The following is a 14,731-nucleotide window of genomic DNA, read 5'->3' as shown; positions in this document are numbered from 1 at the left end:
AAAACAAAACAAAACAACAACAACAACAACAACAACAACAACAAAAAACAAAAAACAAACAGGGTGTAACATGTAGTGCTATCAAATGTCAACATGTGGATCCACAGTTTGAGACTACTCTGCAGATTTTTTTTAATGACTTCACCCCAAGCACGACTGATACACAATTAGACAAGTAAATATTGACGAAAATAATAACAACAACAACAACAATAATAATAATAATAATAATAATAATAAAATGGTCTGCTATTAGTTTACAGTCATATCCTCCTGAGACCCAGCCTATTCAATTATGTGCTCTGTAGTGGACATCAATAGATTGTCTATATCCTTTTACTCATTTGAGCTACCCTATCAAGTCCTGGTGTACTGTACAGAGGGCATCCAGGCCTTTCCAATGATATCTCATGTGATAGGGTAGGATGAGGGAAACACCCACTTTCTATAGAGCCAAAATGGCAGCTGCAGAAAAACGCACATGATTTTTTTTTTTTTAATTTAAATTTAAAATGATCTGTTTTTTACAGTAAAATCCACTACAATGGACGTACTGTAAAATCTAAAATAAAAATATTTTTGTGAAATTCTAAATTGTGAGTTGTTGTTTTAACTCTAAATAGACAAGAAATCACAAAAAGGTTAAATTGGAAGACACTTTTTTCCCTCGGGTCTCAGGAGGATATGAATGTTTAGTGGTTATGGGTGAAAAGAGGCAGTGAAGACGACTGGTACAGGCTGCCGCGCACAGCTTCATCTTCCTTCCTGAGAGACTTTGCGCAGCACACCCACGCTTCAGAGTTTTTAAGAGATATTCCGTTGCAAGATTCAGTAAAAAATGGCCGGTAAGTGTCTCTTTACAGCTGATATCTTTACATTTGACAATGTAACGTGAAGAAACCCGCTAGTAATATCTGTTTCCATTTTTCTTGCCCCATGGTCAAGTTCGGCCTTGGGACGAGCTTGTGTTCAGGGCTTTCTACCACAAAGCGTCTGCATATCCTCTCTATTTCTGCCAGGAGGATTTGGATTTGTTTGGATGAAAATAAAATAAAATAAAGCCACGTTGTGCTGATGCGATGGGTTTCATTGGGCTTAGCTTTGTGGACTGAGCTGTCCAGTAATCAGCAGCAGTGGTGACTCATGAAAGAAAGCTTATCACGTTAGACTGCGGGTTTTTCAAGAAGTTTAGTCATTTCCTCTGGAGGATACATGGGGTCAAGGTCACACTGTGATCAATGAGCATTTGTGTACAATAGCTTTGCGGTGCACACGTTATCTTATGAATAATTTTTAGGACAAGCTGAACGGCGACGATGAAACCTTGGGTCATGTTCTGTGTATGGCAGGGCACCCCCAGGCCGGGTTTAACAGATACGGACTGACCGTGACGTCGACATACATGTGTGTCAGCTTTATTTATTTATTTATTTACTTGCAATAAGGTAAACACAATATACACTCGCGACCTGTCTTATCTGTATCAGTAACACCACGTGTCGCTAATGTGTAACAAATCAAGTTATCAAGTTTCATATCAAGTTTTCTCCACATAGTAACTCTTAATTTTGCACTCGCTCGGTGTAACTGCATACTTCTGGAAAACGGGTTTACTCCCGCCCATTTAAGTGTAATGTATGCCGTGTACTTACACACACACACACACACACACACACACACACACACACACACACACACAGGAAAGTAGTGATCGTGCGACAATCTGCGATACACTTGTGAAGAATGGCAGGTAAGACCTAAATTACTTAATTACATATGCAGCAATATAAGTTCTTTTTACAACAAACTCCGAGGCAAACACTTTGATAACTAAACGTTTAAAACAAACACACACACGCGCACGCACACATACACATACACACAACTTTAAGGCGTGTTGGTTTCACTTTGTCAGTGTTGAGTCGTTTCTGTTATCCAAAGGCAAATCAAATCACAATTATTCACAAAAAATTGATAGTTTCTTTTCTTTTTATGTGAAGCCAACTTAGTCACCTCACAGAAGTGAACACTTGAGATTAAATGACCAACTTTGAAATGCTATAGCCTAAATCGTCCAGTTCAATGAACATAATACATCATAAAATGAAGACACTGTATTTTTTAATGTCTTATTCATCTGTTATGCTTTTCAAGAGCTGTAGTGGAGGGAAGGCCTTTGAGATGTGATCATCACAAGCACTGAAGAGTAATCTCATTACAGTCGTCTCATTTGTATTTATGCCTCATCTTTTTCTCTCTCTAGCTCAGCAGCTTTTCAGTGTCAGGCATCAGTTTGTGGATGGTGTGACAGCCCCAGTTATAAAGGATCTCCTGAATGACCTTTTAGCCGATGAAGTCTTGACTGAAAGAGAGCGAGACTCTGTGTTGGAGGAGAGGCGTGCCAGAGCAGACCAGGCAGAATGTCTGATTGACATGGTGAGGAAGAAAGGAGACGAAGCCAGTCAAAAGCTGATTGATCACCTGAAGACCAAAGACCCTAAACTTCACTCTGTTCTGTTTCCATCCGCTGACCAAGAGGCTGGTGAGTTCACATCCTCCAGTAAAGCTGGTCAGGCCTTTATTGTTTGTTAGTGCATAACTTTGACGTGCTAATACTCACAGAGTGCTGCACAAATGGCCATGTGTACACTGACCTGCCGTCAGCAGCACTGACCCTCTGCTTTACTTTCTCCAGCTGCTGCAGAGCTCCAGTTCCCGAACCTCAAATGAGCAGAATCGTCTTCATTAAATTACATGGAGATAGAGAACCTGAAGAAGTATGGAGGTCCCCCCTAATCAAACGATTCTAAAAGTCAAAATACATAACAGATTCCTGATATCTGAATTAAGCAGGAGGTCTACTTACCACTGTATCCAATCCCTGGAAGAAGAGATTAAATTGAAATATATTTGCTGGTTTGTACATAAAAAAAATTATTTTGGCTGTGAGACAACCTTAATGAAATAGAGACTCAATGGCAACATGTACAATTGTATAAGAGACACATTGACAATATGTATAATTGTGTAATACTTTATCAGCATTTTGATGATTCTTGTGAACGCTGCCTGGAAGCTAGATACAGTGCCCATCAGTAATCACTGGCCCCGTGGAAAAGATGAGCCATGAAGCTGCAGAGAAGTTTTCAAATTAAATGACCTTTTTATAATTTGTATTATTATTATTATTTGCACAATTTCACCACTATTCCTAGCCTTATTAATTGGGGTCCAGTGCATAAAAGTCTTTTTTTTAAACATGAAGTACTTGGCAAGCTATTTTAATGAAATTCATTGTCATTTTCTCCTGAAATAATATTCCAAATTAAATTTGTGATGTACTTCAAATAAACTTCTTCAATAGAATTTGCATGCCCTCTTGAAATTTGTTGATTTCCCTAAGTATTACACTACCATGATTACATAGCACAGCTGAACTAATGCTCCAAACTCTACAAACGCTGGCACCAACTATAGACTGTATAAAACATGCAGTCTGTGGTTGGAACTAGGTGCCCGCTTCGCTGCTAAAATAACACAAGGGACGATTCCTTATATTCTGGTAAAAGTCACCTTACATTTGCTAATGTTACTCTAACACTACCTAGCACTTTACTGCATCAACAGGTTTCAAAGCACTCTGAACCACTTAGTTACAGGGGCATTTTATTACACTTTGACAAGTTAACAAGCTACAATAGCTGTTTGTGGCATTGGAGATACTGGCTATATACTGTACATCCCCGCAAAGGTTACAACGGTTTTTATCAGGGATTGCCATCATATTCTCACCCAGCAGCTGTTCATTCATTTCCACGTGATAAGCAAACTGACTATTAACATATCACATTCATAAAGGCTCACACAAGGTTTCATGCTGCATTCCCTTCCTTTTCCTGATAGCTATGACGATTATGTTTGAGTTCATATAACGTCTACGTCTATGGGCCGTAACAGTCTAGAATAGTAGGGTGGAGTCATTTAAAAGAGACACTATGCTGCCATCTGGTATCACTTCCCTTTATTTATCAACCCATCCCAGGAATGTCTGGTGGTGCACAGATCCGTATGTTTACAAATGATGCTGATGTACTTATTCTCAAATGATCACATATTATGTATTTAGGGCTATGAGCCATAATACTGGCTAAAATGAAAATGAATACCCTAATGTGTCTCTCCATACACTGGACGACTCTAGGGAGCGGATGAATTCTTCACCAGAAAGCACTTCACCAGAGAATTGCTGATAAAAAACAAAACAAAACAAATAAACAAACAAACAACAACAACAAAAAAAGGGTGTAACATGTAATGCTATCAAATGTCAGCATGTGGATCCAAAGTTTGAGACCACTCAGTTATGAATGGAAAGGGAGGCAGATTTTTTTTTGTTTTTTTTTGAATGAGTTCACCCCAAACACGACTAATACACAATTAGACAAGTAAATATTGACGAAAACAACAACAACAACAGCAACAACAACAAAATGGTCTGCTATTAGTTTACAGTCATATGAATGTTGAGTGGACGTGGTTATGGTTGAAAAGAGAAAAGTGAACAAGTAGGTGGGGCTCTGAACCCAACCGGACTTCTGGGCGAGCCGCGACCACAAGTTCCTCTTCCTATAAACGCAACTGCACTCACCGGAGACACTGTTCGCAGCGCTCATCACGCTTCAGAGTTTTTAAGAGACAATCCATTGCAAGGTTCAGTAAAAAAATGGCCGGTAAGTGCCTCTTTACAGTTGATATCTCTATATTTGACAATGTAACGCGAAGAAACCCGCTAGTAATATCTGTTTCCCAGTTGCGGTTCTAGACCAGTTTTACTGGAGGGGCCTGGCTGGGTCCAGGGGTTTTGTCAGAGGGGCACATTCAACCTGGGGCAAAAAAGACAAAGATTCAAAATTATATCTGTTTTTTTCCCCCATAAAACTAATGATTACCCATTGTAACCAAACTGAATGGTTCAAAATATCACATTTGAGACACAAGTGTTAGAGACAGAAACAATGGAAACATCCTGTTTTTCAGTGTAACCTTAGTACAGACAAACTCCTCACTTAGTACAAACTCATCAACATCATCATCACATCTTCATTACACCACTGTCTTTTTATCATCTTCATCAATAAGTCATCATCATATTTTCACTCTAAAAGCTTATTGTTACCTTGTAACAATAAAATACTGTTCGTCGTAGTCGCTTCTTGCTTCTGACTGCCTCTCGTCGGGTGGTTGGTAACTTTTCGAGCTCGCTGTTTTCACCGTAGATCAACAAAACTGACCGTTTCCAGGTGCAACGCTCTGAAGCGGCTTTCACAGAGTGCGCGTACGGCGCAGACCTCGGCTGGCTCAGCCATTCATTGTGTAGCCTATGTGATTGCGGAGCTCAAGAGCGCACTGGTCTGCATTTATTTTTAGAAATCTAGATGATTGACATCATGAGATATGCACTATTGCAAAGACAATGCAGTATAGTCATACATTTATTATAAAATTCCTTGTGAAGTCACACACACAACAGGTAACAGGTGAAATCATATGAAATGAGAAAAAAATACAGCCTTCATTCATGTAACATAATTTATTTAGAAGCATTAGTTCAGCTAATCCATAAATTAAAAAATGTATTTGCCTGTTTACATGGTGCATCCGAAGCTGCTGCATTGTCCGCCAAAGAAAAATTGCACCAGAACGGAAAACTACTTCCTAACGTCTGTTTCAGTCACGTCACAATCAGCGCCACATACGTGCACGCTGTGCATGCGTGCGCCCTACTCTACACGCGTGTGCACGCTGCTCTGCGCCGTAATAGATGTATGTGCGCCGTACCCAGAGCAGAGCGCGGCCCAAACCGCGCGCTGTGTGAAAGCCGCATCACAGTGTATAATCTTTGTTCGGAGGGGGGGGCCACAGCGGGGTCCAGACTCAGAGTTACGGGGGCACTGGCCCCTGCTGGCCCCTCCCCAGAACCGCCAGTGCTGTTTCCGCTTTTCTTGCCCCATGGTCAAGTTCAGCTGTGGGACCAGCTTGTCTTCAGGGCTTTCTACCACAAAGCGTCTGCATATCCTCTCTTTTTCTGCCAGGAGGATTTGGATTTGAGGGTTAGGGTTAGAGAGCCTTTCTGGCAGAAAGCCCCGAAGGCAAACTTTGTAACAGGCGGTCATGTAAGTGTCAGTGTCTGTCAGAGAAAAGCAAAGAGCACAATGTCATGTGATCGACCATATACAAAATGAATATTTGGGGTTAAAAACGAAGTGTGCCTTTTTTAATAGATAATATTCTGTTCAGTTTAATGGGTATTATTTTCTTGTGGTGTTGGCTTAGTTGCCAAGTCTGCATTGGTCTGTCAAGGTGATTTAGAGAGGGTCCTGGAAGAGTAATCTAACTGGAGTCTTCTCATTTTTCTGTCTCATCTTTCTCTCCAGATCAGCAGCTTTTCAGGGCTCGCCGCATGCTTGTGGACAGGATCTCAACCCCTGTTATGGCGAATCTCTTGGATCACCTTTTGGAAGATAGAATCTTAAATGAAAGAGAGAGAGACTGTGTATTTGAGGAGCACCTGGCCAGAGCAGACAGAGCATCATGCCTCATAGACATGGTGAGGAGGAAAGGGGCCAGGGCCAGTCAAGAGCTGATCACTAACCTGAAGAACTTCGACCCTTTTCTCTGCAATGACCTGTTTCCACCTGTTGGACAAGCTGAAGAGGCAGGTGGGTCGAGATCTTTCAGTGTCAAATGCCTTTACTGTGTGTTGGGAAAACGTGGTAACTTAAACACAGTCATTCCTGCTCAAATGGCCATATAGATACACTGACCTGAAATCACAGCAGTCACTTTCTGCTTTGTTTTTTCCAGCTGAAGAGCAGGATCCACCGATATCCCCTGTCCTCATCCTCTGTGATGAAAACTTCAAGACACACATCCAAAGAACTGATAAACTTGTAGGTCAACTGGAGACATCTGATATGGTTATAATCAAGTGCAAGATTTTCTGTCTTACTTTTACCTGTGGTATGGATAGTGTAATTAAGATAAAATACTCAGTTTTAGTACAAAAGAAGCACTATGAAATTGGCTGTTCTCTTAGATCAAGCTCCATGTAACATCTTAAATGATATGTCTGTTATGTAATGCTTCCTGTGACGGGATATTTATGTTGGTTCACACACATGGGTCAAGGAAATACTGACAATTCGAATTTTTGAGTTTGAAACACATTTATTATAATGCAATGCTAGTTTTCATCCATGTTAATGCATGCTAAATTTCTGCCATTAAATAATTTGTTCTTTTAGGCTTACCCTGTGATGCCCAAGTCCAATAGGACGCGTGTGGCCCTGCTAATCAATGTTCGGAATTTTGTCAACAAGAAGTGGATAAGGGAAGGATCTGAGAAAGACGATGCTGCAATGGCGACTCTGCTCACTGCTCTGGGATACAGAGTGGTGAGACCTGAAACTGGTGAACCCATGAAATACACTGGAGAGGTACTGTTTCAGAAACGAAACCAAAAAACAAACTAAAATATTAGTTGATAGAGTGAAACAGGCCCTGCTCTTTGACTGACTTTATGTTGTCACAGGACATTGACAAGGCTGTGAAGGACTTCGCTCAGCTTCCTGACCTGTCCCAGACAGACAGTGTCATCGTGGTCATCATGTCTCATGGGATAATGGGGGCCGTCTATGGCAGCCGTGGGAAGGCAGTGAATCCCAATGAAAAAGACGACTTGTTCCCCATTGACAATATCTTTGAGTACTTGAATGCAAAGAACTGTCCTGCACTTCGGGACAAACCAAAGGTCATCATCATCCAGGCCTGCAGAGGAGGTGATTCTCTCATCTTTGTCATAGAGACCAACCCAGGAAAATGTCTGTCAAGATCTATGAAACTCATAGTCGTGTTCTTGTGTCAAATACATTCTACCAGTTGTTTTGTATAATTGAAGTTGGGCTTGTTGGTTTCAAATGAGCAAGGCTGTCATGCTTCAGGTTATGCCCTTTTGTTTCAGGAAATGACGGATCTACGGCTGCTAATAAAAGAGATGGTGCTCCTGCACCCACACCAGGCTCACACAGGCCTGCTGATACAGATGCCTTGGAGGAAGATGACATCAAAGTACACATAGAGAAAGACTTCATCACTTTTCTTTCCTACACCCCTGGTCAGTTTATATGCAGAGAGGATAAATGACATCTCAACAGTCAAGTTTTAAATATATAGAAGTTGCTAGATAACAGCCAAGACTTGTTACCTTGAACAATGAATATTTTTTCTCATTTCTGTCGTGTATCCTGCAGGAAATGTTTCCTGGAGGGATCCAGACTTTGGGTCTCCTTTCATCCAGTACCTTGTTGAGGTATTCAACACCTTTTCCCACAAGGATCACCTTGAGAAACTGTTCACCAAGGTAAGTTTTGTGACTGGAAGCTGTTCTGTTGTTACGAGATTTTCCAGGGCGATGTGATTTTGTGAAAAAATGCGACCACTTGAGTCATTGTTGAACAGTTGACAGCAGTACAACAGAACCAGCCATGACGGATGTTTTTCTTTGATTTCTAAGTCAAACTTAACCTTCATACACTCTCTTAATCCACACAGGTCATGAACCGCTTTAAGCAAGGTCCCACTCCAACCAAAAGACAGATGCCAGTCAAAGACAGATGCAGTTTATCAACGCACTTCTACCTCTTCCCAGGCCTTTGAGACACCATGCACTAAGTAATATGGATTTCCTTTCCACAGTCCGCTCTATGGCCCTCTAACTCACTAACTCCAGCAAACATTGCTAAAATGTGCTCCTTTTTGTCTTTCCATGATATTGAATGAATAACGCTCCGTTTGCCTCAGCCAAGCTGCTCTAGACTGTTCATAGCAATTCCAAAATGTAAAAGCTGTGAGGTTATTTACTAAGCCTTCTCACCTTTCTTTAGTCATATCTGAAATCCAGAGGAGACTGTGCCTTTTTCATTTTATTGTTAATTTTTATATTGTCATATCTGCCCAGGGACTACAGGTGGAAATTAGCAACTGTTGCTATAGCCTGGCCCAAGACATCTTCTCATGTCCTACAAGATTAATGTTTATTTGTGCATTGTCCCTGTTTCAAATAAATAAATTCCTATCCTATCCTATTAAACCCCCTACTGCCTGAATTTATTTACAATTATCTAAAAAATAATAATAATAATAATAATAAAATAAATTGCTTGTGTTTTTGCCTTCAAGCAGATGCTAAATTATTGGTGGTAGAGTGTTGCCAATACAGTTCTTGGTAAGTGTGAAATATGCATCAACAGGCATCAGTGGGATACATACACCACCTCGGCTACATTAAGACTGGAAGTGGTTTGAGGCGAATTCGCAACAATAGTCTACAAGGGGTTAAGAGCCCCCAAAGTCCGGAACAGTCTTCTCTGACTGGTAGCACGGCAGCCTCAGTTTAAAGTTTCAAGCAGCATCTTACAACCTGTCTTTTTATCCCGGCTTTCCCTCCCATTTTATTATTATTATTATTTTAAACTCTCCATTGATATTATTGTTTTTACTTTAACTGATCTCTCTGTGTACTTTGACAAGTATCTGCCTCAAATGGTCTTAATGCTACTTGCCACCTGTTATTCAACAAGGAAATGAGTAATGTTAACATAAATATGGCTATCATTTTGGTTTGTATTACGCCTGCTTGTGAGAACTATATCCAATCCTTAGAGCAAAGGATTGAAATCTATCCAATGTATAGTGCCGCTCTGACTTGTGCTGTCAGACACATTTGAATGAACCAACCGAATAAGAGACAGCAACAACATATATAACTGTGTATGATTAATCATGCATTGTATATCATATTGTGTAGCTGTGATAGCAGAAGTGTGTAACTGCTGGAGCTGTTTTATCTGCAGTTTCAGGTTAAGACAAGCCATTCCTTACAATTGTTGGTGCTGATTGTTTTTGAGCTGATGAATAGTCTGTATGTATGTATTGTCATTCCTCATATCAATAAAACAGTTTTGCACTTTTTTGGTAGTATTCACCAGGTCCGCTTTTTTTTTTTTTTTTTTTTGGCTAAAGACAATAGTGCATTGCGAGCCATAAAGGTAAAATACATAGACTTTGGCTTTGGTTAGTTTATAAGATTTAGATTTATACGGACGGAACCATTCTGTGTCAGAGCCATGAATTTATGGAGAGAAAAGCACCCAACTCTGTTGACTTTCAGACAAACTTTACTTGGAAAACAAAACAAAAACAAAACAAAACAAAACAAAACAAACAAACACTCAAAGAAATCAAACATAATCATGTCATCACAATACAACACAAAGGCAACAAGTTGAGTAGGCAACATGGTAACATGGTTGTAGTTGGTGCATGTTTCATGTGTCGCCAGATACAGAAAAGTGATATGAGAGTCTTTTACAGGGCTACTTTGAGTTCATGCTGATGTTCTCCAGTGACTGATCAAGTGTATTGCTGAACAAACCAAACAATAGAATAGCATGATGGAGAGGATACATGTTTTTTAAAGCTTACCATTGAGTTTAAAGAAAACAAAATAAGAGTTTGTCACTTACAGACCAGCATCATCAAACCAACCAGTAAGAGTGACTACTCAAAGAAAAAGATACTACAAAAGATTATGTAAATAAACACATGTTCCAACAGATGTCTACAGATAACCGTGGCTTTGAAAACACTGCAGATTAGCGGCTGGTCACTTATACAACACAAAGTTGACATTACAACTGAATAAATGGCATATTTGGAAGTTGGAATGTGTTAGTATAGCGTTACATATCATTTGGTAAGTGTCTCTTTACAGCTGATATCTTTACATTTGACAATGTAACATGAAGAAACCCGCTAGTAATATCTGTTTCCATTTTTCTTGCCCCATGGTCAAGTTCGGCCTTGGGACGAGCTTGTCTTCAGGGCTTTCTACCACAAAGCGTCTGCATATCCTCTCTTTTTCTGCCAGGAGGATTTGGATTTGAGGGTTAGGGTTAGAGAGCCTTTCTGGCAGAAAGCCCCGAAGGCAAACTTTGTAACAGGCGGTCATGTAAGTGTCAGTGTCTGTCAGAGAAAAGCAAAGAGCACAATGTCATGTGATGGACCATATACAAAATGAATATTTGGGGTTAAAAACGAAGTGTGCCTTTTTTAATAGATAATATTCTGTTCAGTTTAATGGGTATTATTTTCTTGCTGGTTTGCAGTCATGGGTCAGCAAGGTGAAGAGCAGGGGGCTCAGCACGCATCCCTGGGGGGCCCGTGCTGAGTGTGATGGTGCTTGAGGTGTTGCTGCTGACTCGTGCTGCTTGTGGCCTTGTGAGCATTGTGGGATGATGGTGTTGAATGCTGAACAATTGTGCAAAGAAGTTGTTTAACTTGTTCAGCAGAGAGATGTCACTGGCACAGGTCTGTGGTGGAGATTTGTAGTCTGTGATGAGTGTGGTGTGTGTGTGTGTGTGTGTGTGTGTGTGCGTGTGTGTGTTTTGCAGCCCAGTCTTCTATGTCAGGGTAATATAATCGCAGTCCTGTAATGTTTATATATGCATAGCCAAGATAAACCTATAAATTGCTATGGTTTTTGTATTTCGTCCTTCTAAAACAAAGCTAGATACGGTGTCCATCAGTAAACACTGGCACGTTTGGAAAAGATGAACCATGAAGCTGAAGATAGAAGTCTGCAAATGAAATGACCTAATAAAATAAAATAAAATAAAATAAAATAAAGCCACGTTGTGCTGATGCGATGGGTTTCATTGGGCTTAGCTTTGTGGACTGAGCTGTCCAGTAATCAGCAGCAGTGGTGACTCATGAAAGAAAGCTCATCACGTTAGACTGCGGGTTTTTCAAGAAGTTTAGTCATTTCCTCTGGAGGATACATGGGGTCAAGATCACACTGTGATCAATGAGCATTTGTGTACAATAGCTTTGCGGTGCACACGTTATCTTATGAATAATTTTTAGGACAAGCTGAACGGCGATGATGAAACCTTGGGTCATGTTCTGTGTATGGCAGGGCACCCCCAGGCCGGGTTTAACAGATACGGACTGACCGTGACGTCGACATACATGTGTGTCAGCTTTATTTATTTATTTATTTACTTGCAATAAGGTAAACACAATATTCACTCGCGACCTGTCTTATCTGTATCAGTAACACCATGTGTCGCTAATGTGTAACAAATCAAGTTATCAAGTCCACAGAGTAACTCTTAATTTTGCACTCGCTCGGTGTAACTGCATACTTCTGGAAAACGGGTTTACTCCCGCCCATTTAAGTGTAATGTATGCCGTGTACTTACACACACACACACACACACACACACACACACACACACACACACACACACACACACACACACACACACACACACACACAGGAAAGTAGTGATCGTGCGACAATCTGCGATACACTTGTGAAGAATGGCAGGTAAGACCTAAATTACTTAATTACATATGCAGCAATATAAGTTCTTTTTACAACAAACTCCGAGGCAAACACTTTGATAACTAAACGTTTAAAACAAAAACACACACGCGCACGCACACATACACATACACACAACTTTAAGGCGTGTTGGTTTCACTTTGTCAGTGTTGAGTCGTTTCCGTTATCCAAAGGCAAATCAAATCACAATTATTCACAAAAAATTGATAGTTTCTTTTCTTTTTATGTGAAGCCAACTTAGTCACCTCACAGAAGTGAACACTTGAGATTAAATGACCAACTTTGAAATGCTATAGCCTACATTGTCCAGTTCAGTGAACATAATACATCATAAAATGAAGACACTGTATTTTTTAATGTCTTATTCACCTGTTATGCTTTTCAAGAGCTGTAGTGGAGGGAAGGCCTTTGAGATGTGATCATTACAAGCACTGAAGAGTGATCTCATTATAGTCGTCTCATTTGTATTTATGCCTCATCTTTTTCTCTCTGTAGCTCAGCGGCTTTTCAATGTCAGGCGTCAGTTTGTGGATGGTGTGACAGCCCCAGTTATAAAGGATCTCCTGAATGACCTTTTAGCCGATGGAGTCTTGAATGAAAGAGAGCGAGACTCTGTGTTGGAGGAGAGGCGTGCCAGAGCAGACCAGGCAGAATGTCTGATAGACATGGTGAGGAAGAAAGGAAACGAAGCCAGTCAAAAGCTGATCGATCACCTGAAGACCAGAGACTCTAAACTTCACCCTGTTCTGTTTCCATCCGCTGACCAAGAGGCTGGTGAGTTCACATCCTCCAGTAAAGCTGGTCAGGCCTTTATTGTTTGTTAGTGCATAACTTTGACGTGCTAATACTCACAGAGTGCTGCACAAATGGCCATGTGTACACTGACCTGCCGTCAGCAGCACTGACCCTCTGCTTTACTTTCTCCAGCTGCTGCAGAGCTCCAGTTCCCGAACCTCAAATGAGCAGAATCGTCTTCATTAAATTACATGGAAATAGAGAACCTGAAGAAGTATGGAGGTCCCCCCTAATCAAACGATTCTAAAAGTCAAAATACATAACAGATTCCTGATATCTGAATTAATCGGGAGGTCTCCTTACCTCCTAACCCAATCCCTGGAAGAAGAGATTAAATTGAAATATATCTGCTGGTTTGTACATAAAAAAAAAAAAAATTTGACTTGGCCTGTGAGACAACCTTAATGAAATAAGAGACACAATGGCAACATGTACAATTGTATAAGAGACACACTGACAATATGTATAATTGTGTAATACTTTATCAGCATTTTGATGATTCTTGTGAACACTGCCTGGAAGCTAGATACAGTGCCCATCGGTAATCACTGGCCCCGTGGAAAAGATGAGCCATGAAGCTGCAGAGAAGTTTTCAAATTAAATGACCTTTTTATAATTTGTATTATTATTATTATTTGCACAATTTCACCACTATTCCTAGCCTTATTAATTGGGGTCCAGTGCATGAAAGTCTATCCCATGGCTCAGACAAGCTCTGAATGTCATGTGATGTAACTATGATCGCAGAATTATCCTGGTATAGCTGTACACCATACTGAAGCTCACTGAACTGCTAACTCAGATTGATAAAATAAGCTATCCTTGTGTCTTATGTTTATTGATGTGATTTGTTTTCTGAACGTCTGAGCCAGAGCTGACAGCCTTCCCATTTGCCTGCTGTTGCTCAGATCGCTGTTATTTGTTATTTGGTAATGTTCCACTTATTGCGCCTTTTGGCAAAATGCAGGCTTCAGGTACCATCAAACAGTTTACAGATTTATTTGTTGAAGGGTCACTCTGAACTGTGATGTTTTGTACTGTACATTCAAACAATTAACATATTTTGTCAAAAATGTTTACAGCTGTTGGTGTCCTTATCAAAAACTAATTCACTTACAGAATTGTACATTTTAAGTTCCTGTATGTAACTTGTGTATCTGCCAATGTCAAATAAGGTTGAACTAGCATTGAAGGCCAAAATTTAAAGTCAAAATGAACGTGATATCTTTGACAGAATTTCCCAGATAAACATGATACCAAGGTAATGTTAACAATGTTTAAAAAAAAACAAACAAAAAAAAACAAAAAAACAAACATGAAGTACTTGGCAAGCTATTTTAATGAAATTCATTGTCATTTTCCCCTGAAATAATATTCCAAATTAAATTTGTGATGTACTTCAAATAAACTTCTTCAATAGAATTTGCATGCCCTCTTGAAATTTGTTGATTTCCCTAAGTATTACACTAC

At 40.1% G+C, this 14,731-nt stretch overlaps 3 protein-coding genes across 4 annotated transcripts; all 3 read left to right on the top strand.

Moving 5' to 3' along the window:
* Window positions 1–699: 699 nt before the first annotated feature.
* Window positions 700–3,287, top strand: LOC115370114 (caspase-1-A-like). The gene is made up of 3 exons (XM_030066963.1): window positions 700–845; window positions 2,264–2,542; window positions 2,696–3,287. Exons 1-3 carry the CDS (start codon window positions 839–841, stop codon window positions 2,728–2,730), a joined length of 321 nt encoding a protein of 106 aa, XP_029922823.1. The 5' UTR covers window positions 700–838; the 3' UTR covers window positions 2,731–3,287.
* A 1,351-nt stretch (window positions 3,288–4,638) lies between these two features.
* On the top strand, window positions 4,639–9,142 carry LOC115370105 (caspase-1-like). Of its 2 annotated transcripts, none has more exons than XM_030066953.1 (8): window positions 4,639–4,730; window positions 6,435–6,719; window positions 6,865–6,950; window positions 7,305–7,496; window positions 7,604–7,838; window positions 8,021–8,173; window positions 8,310–8,419; window positions 8,611–9,142. In XM_030066953.1, the coding sequence occupies exons 1-8, from the start codon at window positions 4,724–4,726 to the stop codon at window positions 8,713–8,715; spliced, it is 1,173 nt and encodes a 390-aa protein (XP_029922813.1). In that variant the 5' UTR covers window positions 4,639–4,723; the 3' UTR covers window positions 8,716–9,142. The 2 variants fall into 2 exon arrangements, with proteins under 2 accessions (XP_029922813.1, XP_029922812.1); XM_030066952.1 differs by having other exon boundaries at window positions 7,592–7,838.
* Window positions 9,143–12,370: 3,228 nt separating this feature from the next.
* On the top strand, window positions 12,371–13,992 carry LOC115370110 (caspase-1-like). Its single transcript, XM_030066959.1, has 3 exons — window positions 12,371–12,448; window positions 12,962–13,240; window positions 13,394–13,992. The coding sequence occupies exons 1-3, from the start codon at window positions 12,442–12,444 to the stop codon at window positions 13,426–13,428; spliced, it is 321 nt and encodes a 106-aa protein (XP_029922819.1). The 5' UTR covers window positions 12,371–12,441; the 3' UTR covers window positions 13,429–13,992.
* The last annotated feature ends 739 nt before the right edge of the window (window positions 13,993–14,731 follow it).

The sequence above is a fragment of the Myripristis murdjan genome, chromosome 13, assembly GCF_902150065.1.
Source record: "Myripristis murdjan chromosome 13, fMyrMur1.1, whole genome shotgun sequence".
Taxonomy (NCBI): Eukaryota; Metazoa; Chordata; class Actinopteri; order Holocentriformes; family Holocentridae; genus Myripristis; species Myripristis murdjan.
Note: the sequence above shows the minus strand (reverse complement) of the source record. Positions and strands in the feature narration are given on the sequence as shown.